Source organism: Heterodontus francisci, chromosome 5 (assembly GCF_036365525.1).
Source record: "Heterodontus francisci isolate sHetFra1 chromosome 5, sHetFra1.hap1, whole genome shotgun sequence".
Taxonomy (NCBI): Eukaryota; Metazoa; Chordata; class Chondrichthyes; order Heterodontiformes; family Heterodontidae; genus Heterodontus; species Heterodontus francisci.
In genome coordinates, this window is record NC_090375.1 from 174,458,302 (window position 1) to 174,479,230 (window position 20,929).

The window sequence follows — 20,929 nt, forward strand, 5'->3', positions numbered from 1 at the left end:
AGTTGGACAAGAACCACGCAGTTGAAATCTGGCTGTGACCTGCCTGGAGACTGGAAAAAAAGACCTCTCTCTGTAAAGGAAGACTTGCATCTCTTGAAAATAAATCCTGCGTTTGAAATGTGGCTGTGATGTGCCTGGAGAGAGAAAAAAGACCCAGGAAAGAAGAGTTACTTCTCTCTATAGAGGAAGACTGCTTTTCAGAGAAGAAACCCCTGTATGTCAAAGGTAACAGATTCCTATTGCTTTTTTTGCCGGCCATCAACCACCCATTTATACTAATCCTACATTAATCCCATATTCCCTACCATGTCCCCTCCTACATTAATCCCATATTCCCTACCATTCTCCTACCTACACTATGGGCAATTTACAATGGCCAATTTACCTATCAACCTGCAAGTCTTTGGTGGTGGGAAGACACCAGAGCACACGGCGGAAACCCACGCGGTCACAGGGAGAACTTGCAAACTCCACACAGGCAGTACCCAGAACTGAACCCGGGTCGCTGGAGCTGTGAGGCAGCGGTGCTAACCACTGCGCCGCCCCTCCAGACTTTGAAGAATCCCTGCCTCAAGAGTGGTTCCTGTTGCCTCCTGTGTTTTGGGAAACCCTGGAACCTGCAGAAAGCTTCTACTACTGTGTTGTTGCTGTGAGTCCTGAGCAAACTGGTTGCTGCACCCCTGCTGAAAGACCTGTGTGATGCCTGCTGCAGATAAATTGCCTTGAATGTCGACCCATCACAAACTGTTCATCAACCTCACCTGGACAGACTTCGAGTGGCATCCGACTGTTCGACTCTGGGATGCCCCACCATAGCGAAAACATCCTACTAGAACGTGATAAATACAATCATTTTATTTTTCCCTTTTTATTCCTAAGAAAAAGTTGTAAACCAAAAAGATCCACTTTCCCTGGTTAACCGGTTTTTGAATGTATGTGTGCATGAGGGCTAGGAAGAATAAGGATATATATAGGTTTATCTCGTTAACAGTTAAGACTTATTTCTTTTCTAATAAATAGTTAATTTTGTTCTTTAAAGAACACACCTGATTTGGTGTGCTTTATTCTGGGAGACAATTAGAGTATCTAATTTGACTATTCGTTGGTAGGTGGAAAACTTTCTTGATATGCCGTGATCTGTGGAGTAGTGGGTTTGAATTAACAGTTCATTACTCCTGCCTTGGTTGTAACAATATTAATGACCTAGACCTTGGTATCCAGGGCATAATTTCAAAGTTTGCGGATGATACAAAACTTGGAAGCATTGTGAACTGAGAGGAGGATAATGCAGAACTTCAAACGGTCATAGATAAGTTGGTGGAATGGGCGGACAGATGAAGGTCAATGCAGATAAATGTGAAGTGATACATTTTGGTAGGAAGAACATGGAGAGACAACATAAAATAAAGGGTATAATTCTAAAGGGGGTGCAGGAGCAGAGGGACCTTAGTGTATCTGTGCATTAGTCATTGAAGGTGGCAGGGCAGGTTGAGGGAGCAGTTAATAAAGCATCAGTATCCTATGCTTTATTAATGGGGGCATAGAGTACAAGAGCAAGAAGATTATGTTGAACTTGTATAAGACACTAGCTTGGCCTCAGCTGAAGTATTGCGTCCAGTTCTGGGCGCTGCGCTTTAGGAAGGATGTGAATGCATTAGAGAGGGTGCAGAAAAGATTCACGAGAATAGAGTCATAGAGTTATACAGCACAGAAACTGGCCCTTCGGCCCATCATGTCTGTGCTGGCCATCAAGCACCTAACTATTCTAATCCCATTTTCCAGCACTTGGCCTGTAGTCTTGTATGCTATGGTGTTTCATGTGCTCATCTAAATACTTCTTAAATGTTGTGAGGGTTCCTGCCTCTACCACTCCTTCAGGCAGTGCGATCCAGATTCCAACCACCATCTGGGTGGAAAAAATTTTCCTCAAATCCCCTCTAAACCTCCTGCCCCTTACCTTAAATCTTTGCCCCCTGGTTATTGACCCCTCTGCTAAGGGAAAAAGTTTTTTCCTATCTAACCTATCAATGGTCAGCTTCGATCAGCAACAGAACTCACTTCTGAGCCCCAATGCAGAAGTTGAATACATAATCCAAGCCAATATTTTAGTGCGCTGCTGCAGGAGGTGCCATCTTTTGGGTGAGACTTAACCTGAACTGCCTATTCTGATGGACATAAAAGGTCTCGTGGCATTAATTGAAGACGAGCAGAGATGTTCTCCCAATGTCCTGGCCAACATTTATCCCACAACCAATACCACCAAATAGATTAACTTGCCTTCATCTCACTGTTGTTTGTGAGACCTTGCTATGTGTAAATTGGCTGCAGCATTTGTCACAAAACAATAGTAACTACACTTCAAATGTAATTCATTGGCTGTGAAGGACTTTGAGATATCCTGAGAACTTGAAAGATGTTATATAAACGCAAGTTCTTTCCTAACCTGATATCTGGCACATAGAAGATGCTGCAGTGCAACTTTTTAAATTTAAAAATAATAACTTGCATTTATGTTGCATTTTTACACTTTGCGGAGGCATAATCAGACAAATCGGATGCTGAACCAGAAAAGGAAGTACTAGGAGATGTGGTCAAAAACCTGATCACAGAGGTGGCTTTTGAGAAGAGTCCTAAGTGAGAAGGAGGGGAGAAGTGGTGGTATCTAGGGAGGGAAATCCAGAGCATGGGGCTGAGACAACTAAAATCCTGGTCACTAAGGGGGAAAATGAGCACCACCTTACCTTAAATACATTCTCATAGCATTGCTCACAGCTATTAATTGTTATTCTGTATATGCAAAATAATGCTTTAAGTGTTTTGCATGCAAAATAACAGCTGTGTGGACATTGAGGCTCATAATTTGTTTGAAATGAATATATTCACTCCTATCATTTTGAGAGGATACATAAAATAACCACATTTGAATTATTTTTTACTACTCAACAACTGGGACACCACAATCTTGGGTTGTGTTAAGATCCCATTAACCCAGAACAAACATAAGGGGCTGAATTTTATACTCCTGCCACTGGGAGCAGCAGTGGGTGAAAAAAATGGCAGCCCTGATTTGCGGGCCACGCGCCGCCATGCCACCATGATTGGCCGCTCCCCATCCCCAATAACGTGGCAGGGGCAGGCTCTGCAACGGCATCAGGTGCTCTGCGCAGGCGTGGCACCATTTTTAAAGGGCTGCCAGACCTGCACAGTGGAAGCCCATACCACCCCTCACCTCCCCAATACACTGAAAATTAATTTCTGACCCATCCCCCCACCAATACAATGAAAATAAATGGGCACCTCGTTCGGCGCCTCCATCCCCCCCCCCTCCAAAACACTTACATTTTGATTTGACCTCTTTCCCCCACCCCAGCTGTACAAAGTGCAGAGGTCACCCATTCCCCTTCCCCGCCCAACACTGCACATGCCGATTTGACCCCGGTTCCCCCTCCCTAATGACACTAAAACTCCTTAGTTCCTCTTTTCTCCACCTTGGTGGCGCCAGCTTTCCCTGGATGGGAAAGTGAAGACGTGAGAGTGCTGGCCCGTGCACGGAACATCGCAGACAGCTGGCAAGATTGTGGTGAAAGATATGTAAATATATGTATTTCCTTTATTTAAATATTTAAAGTTGGTTCCCATTGCCGAGCGGTGGGGGGGCCACCACGGAGCCTCGCCGCCGCTGGGAAGATTGGGCCCGGCAATCCCAGTGTTGGGCTTTGTGGCGGGCTACTGCCGGTATGATCTTTCGGCATGCCCCCCCCACCCCACTCCACCAGCCCCCGCCACAGAGCCCAATGTCGGGATCAGAACAAAAGCCAGCTCAATGTTTTAACTGAGTTCCAAGTATTTGTAAAACTGTGAAAGACCTTTATAATGCATGTTTCTTTGCAGTACTCAAAATTCATCAGTATTTCACTAATGAGAAATCCTGCATGTAGCTCTTCAATAGTGATTGTTGAGCAATAGTTCATCATAGAACATATAATTATCAGTACACTGGAGGACTGCTAATCTTGTATCATTGTTTAAAAAGGTAGGAGGGGATAGCCCAAGTAATTACTGGCCTTTTAGCCTAACCTTGGTGGTTGGCAAATTATTGGAAACAAATTGAGACGTTATAAATCATCATTTAGTCATAGAGCTTTACAGTACAGAAACAGGCCCTTCGGCCCAACATGCCTGCGCCGACCATCAAGCACCCGTACTAACTAATCCCATTTTCCCACACTTGGCCCATAGCCTTGTATGTTATGGCGTTTCAAGTGTTCAGTGCTGTATATCTAAACTAAATCTAAATACTTTTTGAATGTCGTGACTGTTCCTGCCTCCACCACCTCCCCAGGCAGAAAGGCACAGATTAATCAAGGACAGTCAGCATGACTTTGTTAAGAGAAGGTCATGGGGGAATTTTATGCTCTCCCCTGCGGCGGCTTTGGAGGATGGGAGAGCATAAAATTGGGTGGCAGGGTGGCGGGGGGGGGTTGGGTTCCCACCTCCATCATAGTCTGGGGTGGGAAGGCCTGTGAATGGCCTTCCTGCCCCACTGCCAATTGAGGTTCTTAACTGGGTAATTAACCCCCATAGGGGAGGTGGTGGTGTAGTGGTAATGTCACTGGACTAATAATCCGGAGGCCCAGGCTAGTGCTTTGGGACAGGGGTTCAGATCCTACCAGGGCAGCTGGTGAAATTTGAATTCAGTTAATAAATCTGGAATTAAAAAAGCTAGTCTAATGGTGCCCATGATCCCATTGTCGATTGTTATAAAAAACCATCTGGTTCACTAATGTCCTTTAGGAAAGAAATCTACTGTCCTTACCTGGTCTGGCCTACATGTGACTCCAGACCCACAGCAATGTGGTTGACTCTTAAAGACCCGCTGAAATGGCCTAGCAAGCCAATCAGTTCAAGGCCAATTAGGAATGGTCAGTAAATGCTGGCCTAGCCAGCGACGCCTACATACCACAAACAAATAAAAAAAAAACTTACAGACCTCTTCCCATCACAGCCGCAATTATGTATGCAGTTGGCAGCCCTGTTGGGAAGCACAGCATGAAAAACTGTTGCTGCTTCCCAGCTCCGAGGCTGGGGGATCCCTCGTTCAAAAGCCTGAATGAGGGACCCGACATTGGGAAGTGGGAGGTCCGCTGCTGATCCCCCTCCCTCACAACCCCACCCCGCAAGACTCCTCCCGCCCTGACCTACCTAAGGCCTGGGTCCTGCGACGATCCTTGATCTCCAGTATGGTAAGCAACAGCCACTGCCTCTGGTGGTGGTGCTGCAGCTGCCTCTGATTGGCCGGCAGCTCACCATGGGTGGGACCTCCGACGATGGGGTCCTCAACCCACCACTGTCCACTTAAGTGCCTGATTGGCACTAAATCCGGCGGGCCTTCCAGAAAAGAGGCGATGTGGTGATCTCAGTGTCGGTTTTCCCTGACGTAGAGATCCTCACCACCAGTGTAAAATTTCACCCCCCCCCCCCCCACTGCCCCCAGCCATGTCTGACTAAGTTGATTGACCCTCCTTGTTACCGCCACAAAAAATTCAATGAGGGTGGCGCATTTAATGTAGTCTACATGGATTTTAGCAGGGTTTTTGACAAGATCCCACATGGATGCCGGTCAGAAAATTAAAAGCTTGTGGGATCCTAGGGAAAGTGGCAATTTGGATCTTAATAATGGTTGACGGGTGTTTCTGTGACTGGAAGGCTGCTTCCATTGGGTTTCCGCAGGCCTCAATCCTGGGTCACTTGCTGTTCAGAGTATAAACCAATGATTTAGACTGAAATGTAGGGGGCATGATTAAGAAGTTGGTGGGAGGTGGTGGTTGGGAAGTACTTTTTTCACCCACAGGGCGTGGGGGTCTGGACGCACTGCCTGAAAGGGCAGTGGAGGAAGAAACCCTCATCACATTTAAAAAAAAAATACTTGGATATGCACTTGAGATGTCATAACCTACAGGGTTACAGACCAAGAGCTGGAAGGTGGAATTAGGCTAGATAACTTATTTAATGGCTGGCACAGGCACAATGGGCTGAATGGCTGCCTCCTATGCCGTAAATGTTTCTATGTGCAATAAACATTTTGATTGCTTTCTAAAGGACACTCATGTATGCAGTATAGTGCTTGAATATCTTAAAACTCTCACATCATTCATTATTGAAGATTTGTTTTAAATGTTTGTTTTGTATGCAATTCTTTCAGGTATAAATGTAGAAGAGCATTTTATTTCCTTGAAGCAGGAAGGGAACAGTTTTGTGAAAAAGACCCAGTACACAGAAGCCATTGCAAAGTACAGTGAATGCTTAAAACTGAAATCCAGTGAATGTACAATTTACACAAACAGGTAAAAAATATAGCCTCATACTCTATTAAGAACTATAACTTCATTGTATATGGAAAAGATTTGTTTGAATGTAATCTGTGTCCAGTCCTTAAGCTTCAATGGTAGCTCACTCAAGAGCGGCATGAAAACTTAAAACACACCCTGACCATTTAAACTCTACACCTAAAGGGTACACAGGACTGAATAGGAGTTTAATGATATACATATTGAGTTTGAAGTAAGTCACAGCTGTATCCCTCCCTAGTAATTAATCCCTCTCATTCAAGTCAATGTTCCTCAAATTTTGACATGAAGAACCGTATGTTTATTATTAATGATTACTTCCATTGCTGTACTGTGTCAACATGAAGCAAGTAAATCAAAGAGGCATGTCATGAAATTACAAGGCTCTCCTGACAGCATACAGCCTCAGAGGGGTAAATGCAGGTCATAAAATCAGGCATGGCTGCCTGTGCACCATTTTTTGCATTAACAAAACAGACCTGCTCTCATTTATAGTCTCCAAAGTTATGTTAATTGTCCTTGTGCCAGATTTCACATTCTTCTGGCAAGTTTTGCGCTCTACTCACCTCACCCATATAAAATAAGCATGTGACTTAAGCCCTTAGCTTGGATAGCTGAAATTGGATTTTCAAAAGGTTGGGAAAGTTGGCAAACAGTTCTTTAAAAAAGGAAATATTGATGCTTAGTTGGATTTTTCTTCTTGCATTAATTTCTGTTGTGTTGGAGGAAGTCATTTTGCAACATTTTCATCCAGTCTTGTTGCTCGCAATTGAAGTTGCAACAAAAAAAATGCTCAGAACAATCGTTCATTTTGGGGCTCCTGTAGCACTACACATTTTAGATGAAGATGAGCTCTTAAAGGGACACCATGGGAAAGGCGATGACACCTGAGACATAGTGTACTGCATTTATAGTCATTCCTACGTGAGCATGTTAGACAAGTGTCATGCAGGCCGCCACCTGCCAAGAATGAGGCATATTAATTTTGCCACCTGGACATTAAATTTCAAATTATTGCTGGGAAGAAGAGAAAGCCTGTTACAAGGAGTTGCCAAGCCCCTGGTTGGAAAGACATTTCTGCATATTAACAGACAGTGCTTGGAACAAAGGAGCTATAGCCTGCTCCAATACAATACACGGAACAGACCTGGTCAAACTAGTCGGTCCCGTGACTACCCTGCTGGCCAACTTGGGGAGTTTTAAATTGTAGGGACAGTGTTTGAACTGGCAGAAAACTCTTTGCTCCTGGATTGAAAAAGACCTCTCCTGGCTGGTTCACCACAGCCTCTCCTTTCTGCCCCATCTCTTTCTCACGGAACTCCAAAAAATGACTGAAGACACCTGAACCCCAAGAGAGAAAATTCTCCTACAGTGAACAAGGTTTAAGAAGAGTACTGGGCCCCAACGAAATGCAAGATCTACCTACAAAAGGACTTTACAGTGAGCTCAAAGAACCGTAACAGTAACTCTTCAGATACTGCCTCAAATCTTTTCACTTTAATTTTTCTTCTCTTTTCTGTCTCTATTTGCATGTGTGTATCGCATGTGCATGCTAGCGTGGGCGCGTCATGTATCCGTAGGCGTCAACCGAATTAGAGTTTAAGTTTGATAAAATTTCACCTTCTTTAAACCTAAGAAAGCCTGTTTGTGCTCGTTTCTTTACCTTATAATTGGAAAGCGGTGAACAAGGATTCATCAAGGGGGAGCTAGAAACACGGTGTTTTTAAAATTAGACCCTGTAGAGTAAGACCGGCTGAAAAGGAACCCTAGACCTCTTTCTCACCTGGTTGTAACAGAAATTTGGGTGCTAGTGTCCAGAATTGACCCAGAGACAAACAAGAGAAATTGGAAGTGGGAAGCCATATTGTTCCCAATCAAAAAAGAGCAAGTTTAATATAGGTTGAGTGTGGTTGAGTGTAGTTTTTTTTTAGATTAGAGATACAGCACTGAAACAGGCCCTTCGGCCCACCGAGTCTGTGCCGAACATCAACCACCCATTTATACTAATCCTACACTAATCCCATATTCCTACCAAACATCCACACCTGTCCCTATATTTCCCTACCACCTACCTATACTAGTGACAATTTACAATGGCCAATTTACCTATCAACCTGCAAGTCTTTTGGCTTGTGGGAGGAAACCGGAGCACCCGGAGAAAACCCACGCAGACACAGGGAGAACTTGCAAACTCCACACAGGCAGTACTCGGAATCGAACCCGGGTCCCTGGAGCTGTGAGGCTGCGGTGCTAACCACTGCGCCACTGTGCCGCCCTTAGTTGAAAACTAACATGTCTGCAACTGAAGCTAGTAGCTCTCCAAGCCAGGGTGAAGTAATTTGAGATAAGTTAAAAGCACTGTCTATGGAGGAGTTGAGGAAAATGGTTGAGCAGTGTGGGATCACTGTACGTGGCAAGGCTAGGAAGTCTGAACTTCTAAGACTAGTGGCCAACCAATTTTCCCTTGAATCTGAAGAAGCAGAATCCGACAGGGTATTGTTAGCAAAGATACAATTGGAATAGAGGAAACTTGAATTTGAGCAAAGAGAGAGGGGAAAAAGAGAGAGCCTTCCAGAAGGAACATGAAGAGAAAGAAAGAGCATTCCGGAAGGAGTGTGAATAAAATGAAAGGCAGGAAAGAGAGAGAGAAAGAATGCAAAGAAAGAGAGTTGAAGCGGCTTGAGCTAACTAGGGGGCAACAGAGTAACCCCAGTGAAAGCATGGCAATATGGAGGAGCGTAATTCAGGGCTGGGTACAGAATTATTAAATGAAAACAGGAAATGCAGGAAATACTCAGCAGGTCTGGCAGCATCTGTGGAGAGAGAAGCAGACCTGAAACGTTAACTCTGCTTCTCTCTCCACAGATGCTGCCAGACCTGCTGAGTATTTCCAGCATTTCTTGTTTTTATTTCAGATTTCCAGCATCTGCAGCATTTTGCTTTTATTACAGAATGATTAAAACTAACTCATCTAATCCCAAAATTCATTGAGGAAGATGTGGAGGATTTGTTTGTGTCTTTTGAGAAACTGGCAAGGCAGCTAAAATGGCCAGTTCAGACCTGGTCTTTTCTTACTACAAAGCAAGCTAACTGGGAAAGCCCATGAGGTTTATTCCCTGTTGCCAGATGAGAATTCATCAAATTATGAACTGACCAAAAATGCTATCCTCGGGGCATATGAATTGGTACCCGAAGCCTATAGCCAAAAGTTTAGAACCCTCAAGAAGCAAGCTAATCAAACTTATCTAGAGTTTGAAAGAAGTAAGCAGCTGGCTTCTAACCTGTGGCTGAGGGCTGTTAAAGTACAGCTCTACTGTGAGAATCTCAGCGAAGTAATTCTGTTAAAGGAATTTAAACACTCCCTCCCACTCCCCATAAAGACCTATGTAGAGGAGCAGCGGATTCAGAGAGCCTGGCATGCAGCTGTTCTGCTCGATGAGTTTGCTTTAATTTATAAGTCGGTTTCCCAGGGGAGAACCTTTCCTAATCACCCCCACAAATCCAAAAAGGACAAAGGGTGGGAAGGTGATATCTGCCCAGGCAGTCCTGGGAGAGAAAGGAAAGCAGGAGACACGGGGCCGTCCTCCAGCCAAAAAGGAAGGTGCTGTGAGCAAGAGTGAGACCCGGAGACCTGTGTGCTTCCATTGTAATAAAGCAGGGCATTTAAAAGTGACTGCTGGAAACTAAAGCGAAAAACAGTAGGGTTAATCAGGGCACACCCGCTCAGTGAAGAAGTGAACCTGATGGAAAGCACAGCAGAACAAGCTGTGGCTTTAACTGTGTTAAGAATGAGACCCAGGAAGCTATGGCTGCAAGTGCAGGAAAATTTAATAGGATTCCTGAAGGTTATCAGTGTTTTGTGTCTGAAGGGAATGTAACCCCTTGCCCCTCGATTGGGGCAAGCAAGCCCATAGTGATTCGCAGGGACACAGGGGCCACTAAATCCCTTTACTGGGAAAAGTCCCTACGTTTCCCCCAGAGAGTGCAGGGAACACCAAATGGTGGTGAATGGTATTTGAGGGCAGTGTATGCCTGTACCTGTGCACCTGGAGTGTGACCTAGTTTCGGGACCGGTGAGCTTAGGGATTTTCCCTAGTTTGCCTGTGGACGGGGTTGACCTGATCCTAGGTAATGATCTGGCGGTGGTAGCCCCCCCAGTAGTGAAAGAAAGACCGCAGGAGGTCAGAGAGACAGGGCCGTGGCAGGAGACGGACACCCTGCAGTTTTCCTGAATGTGTAGTGGATCAGGCCAGAATCAAACCAGCTCCCCCAGATGACCATGAGGTCTGCCTGTCCGTGACTTTCTTTGGAAAGTTAGGAGACCCAGGGAATGAACTAAATGGATTTTCCCTGGGTGAATATCAGCGAGCCAACCCAGTATTGTGGCAGCACAGGCTGCCCAGTCTGAAAGTGAAGCAGAGGGAGTTCCTGATTGCTATTATTTAAAAAATGAGGTACTGATGAGGAAATGGAGTTCTCCTCACAGACCTGAGAGCAAGGAGTGTACAGCAGTTCACCAGTTAGTGGTGCCACAGGAATACGGGAGAGAAATATTAAGAAGGGCCCACGAGACTACAGTGGCTGTACATGCCGGTATACGAAAGACGAAAGCCCGCATAAGACAGCAGTTTGACTGGCCAGAACTCCAGAAAGATGTGGTGGAGTACTATAGGAGTTCCCACATGTGCCAGGTTGAGGAGAAACCCCAATCTACAGTGAAACCTGCACCCCTAAGTCCTGTGCCAGTGTTAGGAGGACCCTCCAGCAGAGGGCTGGTGAACTGTAAGAGACCCCCCACCAAGAATAAAAAGGGACAGGCAGGCACAAGGCTGGCAAAAGTTTAGAAAGGGAAGGGGAAAACGTGGCCAAGAGGGCAGGTTAAAGGAAGTCCGGGAGGAATCCCGGATGAAAACCCCTACTGTCAGGTCAGCCAACCCCGAAAAATGTGAAAAGTTAGACCCCACATCCTCCTATGTAAATGCAGACTCTAGAAGCACCCCACCAGGGTTGCTAACAGCATTTACAAGAAACTGCAGAGACAAAGAAAGACCTCTAGGGGACAAAGAAACCATGAGGGTGATGCCTCACGTCGTCGAGGTGCCACAGGAGAGTTCAGTAGAGTCTGCACAAATACCTGCAGGTAAGAGTGTCCCAGAGAACAAAGGGGAGATTAACAAAGGATCCTCCCCCACAGTCAGAGGAAAAGGGAACCACCCATCCCCTGAAGTTGCATGACTCAGCAAAACACTGAAAAAGAGTTCAGGATAGACCCGCCCATGACTGACTCTCTTGGAAAAAACTCCAACTTGGGGCTTATTAAATGTAACCACCCCCCCCCCACCCTTGGCAGACCTCAGCAGGAACAAAGACCCAAAGCAGCCATGGAAATGGGCAAACTGAAGAAAACTTCCCCAAAGAACCACATGGTTAGAGATGCCAAAAAGGGGAAATTAAAGCAGCACTGGCACCAAGAAAAGACAGTTTTAACAAGCTTTAGGATTTATGAATGAATGAGAGAAATGCATGTTTTTCTGTATCATATATTTTCTCTCAACCCTTTTGATGAATTGCGCCTTTTTTCAAATCGCATTTCATTCCCCCGGGTGTGGACGTGTCATACAGGCCCCCACCTGCCAAGAATGAGGCATATTAATTTTGCTACATGGACATTAAATTTCAAATTGTTGCTGGGAATAAGAAAAGGCCTGTTGCAGAGAGTTGTCAGGCTGGAAAGATATTTTTGCATATTAACAGACAGTGCTTGGAACAAAGGAGCTATCCCCTGCTCCAATACAATACACAGAACAAACCTGGTCAAACCAGTCAGTCACATGACTACCCTGCTGGCCAATTTAGGGAGTTTTAAATTGTAGAGACAGTGTTTGAACTGGCAGAAAACTCTTTGCTCCTGGATTGAAAAAGACCTCTTCTGGCTGGCTCGCCCCAACCTCTCCTGTCAGCCCCGCCACAGCCTCTCCTATCTGCCCCCATCTCTTTCTCACTGAACTCCAAAAACCGACTGAAGACACATGAACCCCAAGAGAGAAAAATCTTCTACAGTGAACAAGGTTTAAGAAGAATACTGGGCCCCAATGAAAAGCAAGATCTACCTACAAAAGGACTCTACAGTGAGCTCGAAGAACCGTAACAACAACTTTTAGTTTAGTTTAGAGATACAGCACTGAAACAGGCCCTTCGGCCCACCGAGTCTGTGCCGACCATCAACCACCCATTTATACTAATCCTACACTAATCCCATATTCCTACCACATCCCCACCTGTCCCTATATTTTCCCTACCACCTACCTATACTAGGGGCAATTTCTAATGGCCAATTTACCTATCAACCTGCAAGTCTTTGGCATGTGGGAGGAAACCGGAGCACCCAGAGGAAACCCTTCAGATATTGCCTCAAATCTTTCCACTTTAGTGATTCTTCTGCTCTTTTCTGTCTCTATTTGCATGCGTGTATCCCGTATGCATGCTAGCGTGGGCACGTCGTGTATCCGTAGGTGTCAACCGAATTAGAGTTTAACTTTAATAAAATTTCACCTTTCTTCTTTAAACCTAAGAAAGCCTGTTTGAAGCTTGTTTCTTTACCTTATAATTGGAAAGCAATCCTTGGTGAACAAGGATTCACCAAGAGGGAGCTAAAAACACAGTATGTTTAAAATTAAACCCTGTTGCTGTAAGACCAGGTAAAGGCTGAAAGGGAACCCTGGACCTCTTTGTCACCTGGTCGTAACAGAACACATGTCATCTACACCTCCACCATGGAATTTCTAAAACAGGAATGGCCCTTCTATTAGTTGTAAATGCAATGAAAGTGCTAAACATTAATACCACCTGTCCTTCCAAGCTGCCCCAAGGACCATCTGCCAAATCAAGCACTTGACTGATGCAGTGTCTGCAAGGCACACCACCTTTACCGCTTTCATTATGGAAAGGAGACATCAAGTAGACAGGGCACAAAACCCTTATCAAGTGCTAGCATTCTCATCTATATCTGTGAATTGTGTCATGCGTTTTATGCCTGAAGTGTAATACTGTGTAAAAAGATGGGTACGTTTACATTGGTACTCTTTCTGATAGCAGAAAACATCTTCCTCATTTGCTCTGTTTATCCATGCAGTTTGCAATTTTGTTTTCACAAGAAGACTCTCCCTCTTCTCCAATAAGAATCATGCTCCTTTTCTGTGCTTCCAGCAGCAGCTATTCCAAGGCATCCCCAATAAATGGGTGAGTCGTCAGAACAATCCTGTATGCATGTATTTTCCCCAAGTCATATTTCGATAAACTCTGGAAATATAAGCCAGGTTTGTCGCATTGGAAAAGTGCCTTCGAGACTCTTTAGGCAATGCAGGTGTCATGCTCCAGGCCTCTTGTGGTGCTGCTGTACTTGGAAGTATACTATGCCAGCCCAGCAGTGACTCTTCCTATCTTCATTTTCACCTCACTCCCTGAGGATGCATTAGTCTCCATTCAGTGATGTTCAGCACAAATGAGATCGGGAATGTAGCAGGGTAGAAGGATTGAGCCAATCCACTCCATGGCACTTCACTTTGGTGCTTCAAAACAATGGGGCCCACTCCTCCAGTATTTATATGCTGCAGTTGCGTAAGAATGTGGTGCAAAATGTGTTTTATTTTGAACTAAGTTTGGAGCATTTAGTTGATACTAAACCTTACAACAACAGCTTGAATTTTTTTCTTCTTCTTTGGCCTCCTGGTCTCAAGAGACAATGGGTAAGCTCCTGGAGGTGGTCAATGGTTTGTGGAGCGGCGCCTGGAGTGGCTATAAAGGCTAATTCTAGAGTGACAGACTCTTCCACAGGTGCCGCAGATAAAATTGGTTGTCAGGGCTGTTACACAGTTGGCTCTCTCCTTTCGCTTCTGTCTTTTTTCCTGCCAACTGCTAAGTCTCTTCAACTCGCCACGCTTTAGCCCCGCCTTTATGGTTGCCCGCCAGCTCTGGCGATCGCTGGCAACTGACTCCCACGACTTGTGATCAATGTCACAGGACTTCATGTCGCGTTTGTAGACATCTTTAAAGCGGAGCCATGGACGGCCGGTGGGTCTGGTACCAGTGACGAGCGCGCTGTATAATGTGTCGTTAGGGATCCTGCCATCTTCCATGCAGCTCACATGGCCAAGCCATCTCAGGCGCCGCTGGCTTAGTAGGGTGTATATGCTGGGGATGTTGGCCGCCTCGAGGACTTCTGTGTTGGAGATACGGTCCTGCCACCTGATGCCAAGGATTCTCCGGAGGCAGCGAAGATGGAATGAATTGAGACGTTGCTCTTGGCTGACATACGTTGTCCAGGCCTCGCTGCCATAGAGCAAGGTACTGAGGACACAGGCTTGATACACTTGGACTTTTGTGTTCTGTGTCAGTGCGCCATTTTACCACACTCTCTTGGCCAGTCTGGACAAAGCAGTGGAAGCCTTTCCCATGCACTTATTGATTTCTGCATCGAGAGACAGATTACTGGTGATAGTTGAGCCTAGGTAGGTGAACTCTTGAACCACTTCAAGAGCGTGATCGCCGATATTGATAGATGGGGCATTTCTGATGTCCTGTCCCATGATGTTCGTTTTCTTGAGGCTGATGGTTAGGCCAAATTCATTGCAGGCAGCCGCAAACCTGTCGATGAGTCTCTGCAGGCACTCTTCAGTCTGTATATAGCGCTGTTTCATATAGAAAGTCATGCCGAGGCATTTCATAAAGCCACGATCAAAACGTGGGTGTCAAGTCAAAGGAGGAACCTTTAGAAGGGGTGAACAAAAGCTTAATGAAAGAGGCAGATTTTAAGGAGTGCCTTAAAGGATAGGGCGTTGGACAAGCAGTGGAAAGAGGAAAATAATTTTAGAGCATAGGATCAAGATGGCTGAAGGCAGTGCCAACAATTGAGGGGCAAAGGGAGGGGCCAGACTCAGAACAAGAGTTCTGGGGCTGTCGGGCTATCAGAGGTGGTGGCGTAATGTTATTGTCACTGGACTAGTAACCTAGAGACCCAGGGTAATCCTCTGGGGACATGGATTCAAATCCCACCATGGCAGAAGGTGGAATTTAAATTCAATTAATAAAAAAAAATCTGGAATTAAAAAAGCTAGTGTAATGATGGCCATGAAACCATTGTCGATTGTCGCAAAAATCCATCTGGTTCGCTAATGTCCTTTAGGGAAGGAAATCTGCTGTCCTTACCTGGTCTGGCCTACATGTGACTCCAGACCCACAGCAATGTGGTTGACTCTTAAAATGCCCTCTGAAATGGTCTACCAAGCCACTCAGTTGTACCTAACTGCTAAAAAGTCAATAAGGAATGAAACCGGACGGACCACCCGGCATCGACCTAGGCACCGGAAACAACAACGGCAAACCCAGCCCTATCGACCCTGCAAAGTCCTCCTTACTAACATCTGGGGGCTTGTGCCAAAGTTGGGAGAACTGTCCCACAGACTAGTCAAGCAACAGCCTGTCATAGTCATACTCACTGAATCATACCTTACAATGTCCCAGACACGACCATCACCATCTCCGGGTACGGCCTGTCCTACCTGCTGGACAGACCCACCAGAGGTGGTGGCACAGTGGTATACAGTTGGGAGGGTGTTGCACTGGGCGTCCTTGACATCGGCTCCGGACCCCATGAAGTCTCATGGCATCAGGTCAAACATGGGCAAGGAAACCTCCTGCTGATTACCATCTACCGCCCCCCACCCCTCAGCTGAAGAATCAGTACTCCTCCATGTTGAACACCACTTAGAGGAAGCACTGAGGGTGGCAAGGGCATAGAATATACTCTGGGTGGGGGACTTCAATGTCCGTCACCAAGAGTGGCTCGGTAGCACCACTGCTGATTGAGTTGGCCGAGTCCTAAAGGGCATAGCTGCAAGACTGGGTCTGTGGCAGGTGGTGAGGGAAACACATACTTGACCTCATCCTCACCAATCTGCCTGACACAGATGCGTCTTTCCATGACAGTATTGGAAGGAGTGACCACTAGTCCTTGTGGAGACGAAGACCCACCTTCACTATGAGGACACCCTCCATTGTGTTGTGTGGCACTATCACCGTGCTAAATGGGATTGATTTCAAATAGATCTAGCAGTGCAAAAGTGGGCATCCATGAGGCGCTGTGGACCATCAGCGGCAGCAGCAGAATTGTACTCAACCACAATCTGTAACCTCATGGCCCAGCACATCTCCCACTATCATCAAGCCGGGGATCAACCCTGGTTCAATGAAGAGTGCAGAAGGACATGACAGGAGCAGCACCAGGCATACCTCAAAATGAGGTTTCAACCTGGTGAAGCTACAACCCAGGACTACTTTCATGCCAAACAACATAAGCAGCATGCAATAGACAGAGCTAAGTGATCTCACAACCAATGGATCAGATCTAAACTCTGCAGTCCTGCCACATCCAGTCATGAATGGTGGTGGACAATTAAACAACTAACAGGAGGAGGTGACTCCACAAATATCCCCATCTTCAATGATGGGGGAACCCAGCAAATCAGTGCAAAAGATAAGGCTGAAGCATTTGCAACAATCTTCAGCCAGAAGTGCCGTGTGGATGATCCATCTCGGCCTCTTCCTGAAGTCCCCAGCATCACAGATGCCAGTCTTCAGCCAATTCGTTCACTCCGCGTGATATCAAGAACGACTGAAGGCAGTGAATACTGCAAAGACTACATGCCCTGACAACATTCCAGCAATAATACTGAAGACCTGTGCTCCAGAACTTGCTGCGCCACTAGCCAAACTGTTACAGTACAACACTGGCATCTATCCGGCAATGTGGAAAATTGCCCAGGTATGTCCTGCACACAAAAATCAGGACAAATCCAACCCCGCCAATTACCGCCCCATCAGTCTACTCTCAATCATCAGTAAAGTGATGGAAGGTGTCATTGACAGTGCTATCAAGCGGTACTTGCTTAGCAATAACCTGCTCAGTGACGCTCGGTTTGGGTTCCGCCAGGGCCATTCAGTTCCTGACCTCATTACAGCCTTGGTTCAAACATGGACAAAAGAGCTGAACTCAAGACATGAGGTGAGAGTGACTGCCTTGACATCAAGGCAGCATTTAACCGAGTATAGCATCAAGGAGCCCGAGCAAAACAGAGGTCAGTGGGAATCAGGGGGAAGTCGTACCTAGCGCAAAGGAAGATGGTTGTGGTTGTTGGAGGTCAATCATTTCAGCTGCAGGACAGCACTGCAGGAGTTCCTCAGGGTAGTGTCCTAGGCTGTCCAGCTGTATCATCAATGACCTTCCTTCAATCAAAAGGTCAGAAGTGGGGATGTTTGCTAATGATTGCACAATGTTCAGCACCATTTGTGACTCCTCAGATACTGAAACTGTCCGTATAGAAATGCAGCAAGACCTGGACAATATCGAGGCTTGGGCTGATAAGTGGCAAGTAACATTCGCACCACACCAGTACCAGCCAATGAACATCTCCAACAAGAGAGAATCTAACCATCTCCCCTTGACATTCATCAGCATTACCATCGCTGAATCACCCACTATCAACATCCTGGGGATTACCATTGACCAAAAACTGAACTGGAGTAGCGATATAAATACTGTGGCTACAGGAGCAGGTCAGAGGCTAGGAATCCTGCGGCGAGTAACTCACCTCCTGACTCCCCAAAGCCTGTCCACCATCTACAAGGCACAAGTCAGGAGTGTGATGGAATACTCTCCACCTGCCTGGATGGGTGCAGCTCCAACAACACTCAAGAAGCTTGACGCCATCCAGGACAAAGCAGCCCGCTTGATTGGCATCCAATCCACAAACATTCAGTCCCTCCGCCACCGACGCACAGTGGCAGGAGTGTGTACCATCTACAAGATGCACTGCAGCAACGCACCAAGGCTACTCTGGCAGTACGCGACCTCTACCACCTAGAAGGACAAGGGCAGCAGATGCACCTGCAATTTCCCCTCCAAGCCACACACCATCCTGACTTGGAACTATATCGCCATTCCTTCACTGCCGCTGGGTCAAAATCCTGAAACTCCCTTCCTAACAGCACTGTGTGTGTACCTACCCCACATGGACTGGAGCGGTTCAAGAAGGCAGCTCACCACCACCTTCTCATGGGCAATTAAGGATGGGCAGTAAATTCTGGCCTGGCTGGCGATGCCCACATCCCTTGAAACTATTGGAGAGAAAAATGCGGAGTGTTTTCAATTGTCTAGTTTTCCTCCTTTTCCTTTGCAATGCAGTTGGACACTTCATCACAACTGCACAACTGAGCTGAACAGAACTCATTTATGAAGAATCATGGGTGCAGATTGATAGTTCGTCAGTCAGTGATATAGCATTAGGGGTCTCCAGTAAACCATACCAGGGTACCCTTTCAGTAAGGTGTTTAATACTGAAACTCCACTCCTATTTTGCGATAAAGGTACTGCATTAGTTGAAATATAAATTACTGTAATTTCATACTGAATTGGTAGGTTTCATTGATTCAAAATAAGTACAGAACCTGAGTTATGTGTGTGTATGTGTGCAAGGCGGAGTCAGTTGTGTTAATATCTGCATCACAAGAGTTGTAATTTCATTATGAAGGTGCTGGCATGTGTACATGTATATTTACGATTTTTCACACCCAATATTTGAAATTTTTCGATTAACTAAGTAGACCTGAAAATTTGTCAAGACGTGTCACAAACGACATTCTTAAAGAAAAACTAATCTATTTTGCTTTATGTTTTTCCCAGAGCACTGTGTTATCTGAAACTTAATCAATATAAGGAGGCTGAAGAAGATTGTAACACAGCTCTGCAGCTGGAGCCCACTAATATAAAAGCATTTTACCGAAGAGCCCTAGCTTACAGAGGATTAAAAGTAAGGCACTTGGATTACCACATCAAATGAAAACTGGAATTTTATCCATTAGTAACATAATAGTTGTGCTGGTGTGTGGAGATCCAGGGGTGTACATGGGATTCTAGCTATGCTGTACCAGGACCGTTGGCAACATCTGTGCTGTAACAAAATGGCCTTGCCCCTTCATTCAAGGTTAGACCATTATAATAAAAATTCCCAAAGCACATGACATGCTGGTAGTGGTCCATATTCATGGGGACAGAATTCTGGGCACCAGCAGCACTTAACGCACTGCGAGTGTCTGAAGGAGAGAGAATCTTTCTGAAGGGACGGGGGCAAGAACACAGTACGGGAGACAAAGTTGCCTTTGAGGTCACCCAGAGAGCAAAAATAATTGACTTGGGAGACCCATCTGTTAATGGGTGTTGAGCAACAAGCACTGTGCTCCAGCCACATTACGAGAAACCACCCTAATTATATAGTTTCTGGAGCTTAAATGAGCTGTGAACACTATTGGTGCATAGATTCCCAATGTGCTACATTTAGACCAGTTGCAACCCTCAACTCATTCAAAAGGAGTCTGGATATGCACCTGAAGTGCCATAATCTACAGGGCAATGGACCAAATGCTGGAAGGTGGGATTCGACTGGGTGGGTGGTTTTTCGGCCAGCACAGACACAATAGACCAAGTGGCCTCTTTCTGTGCCTTAAACTTCCTATGATTCTATGAGTTGCATTGGGGCTTCATAGTTACGGGAAGTGCCATCCAGTGCATAATCGGTTCCCTTATTTGGCAGAGGAGTGGTGCATTTAAATTATTTGATTGCACATTAATCCTTGGAGCACCACTGGTTAGAACTATGTTCTCAATGGCCAGACTGAAGGCTGCACTATACAGCATCTCTTATCCAAATGTCAGTACTCTGAGCTGTAAGGCTATCTAAACATCCATATAATTAGAAATTGCAATATGCCTAAAACCTATTTATTCCCATCCATGCTCAACTTTAGTTGCTAGTAATTTGAATGTATTCCATGCATGTCCTATGTGACTTTGAACTTTGTACCAATGAATTCACAATTCCTGATGACTCAATTAAACTCCGCCTTCAACAACTTTGTTCCCATGCTCACTGCATTTCCCTGCACCCTCTATATTGAGTCCCTCACCGACACATGGCCATCCCTCAATTTCATCACGTTTGACCTTGAGACTTCTGAAGTCTCATCCTTGAACTTCTTCCCTCACATCCATTCTATTATCAAGATTGTTTTCTTCCATCACCACAACATCTGCCACTGCTGCTGAAATTCTTTTGTCATTTTGGTGTGACATTTTCATTGCTCTCCTCGCCATCCTTCACCAATTACAGCTCATTCAGAATGCTCCTAGCAACATCCCATCAATTTAAAGTTCCTTATTCACATCACCCCTCTTTTTTCCAAAATCCATTGATTCTATCTATTTTCCACACTCTCATTTCCCCTCTGTTCTGAGTCCACTATCGTACATTCTGGAAAGCAGGCACAATGTAAAAACATCAATTGCAATTGTTAAGCATCTATCAGAGATTAATCATTTTCTTATAATAGGAGGGATCATCCACATGGATCGCAGTGAAACAGTAAGCTAACCTTGGCTTTGTATAATTATATTAATATTAGATATTGGATGGTGTGTAGTTTCAGTAGTAGAGGGTGATAATCTCCAGATTACTACCTGAGCCACATGCTAA

At 45.5% G+C, this 20,929-nt stretch overlaps 1 protein-coding gene across 8 annotated transcripts in view; it reads left to right on the forward strand.

Moving 5' to 3' along the window:
* The window catches only part of LOC137370145 (sperm-associated antigen 1-like), a 213,841-nt gene that overhangs the window by 137,936 nt on the left and 54,976 nt on the right, over positions 1 to 20,929 (forward strand). For all 8 annotated transcript variants that reach the window (XM_068032366.1, XM_068032362.1, XM_068032364.1 and 5 more), the window contains 2 exons: positions 6,203 to 6,344; positions 19,084 to 19,210. In XM_068032366.1, the coding sequence (XP_067888467.1) occupies positions 6,203 to 6,344; positions 19,084 to 19,210 (269 nt within the window). The remainder of the gene's footprint in view (positions 1 to 6,202; positions 6,345 to 19,083; positions 19,211 to 20,929) is intronic.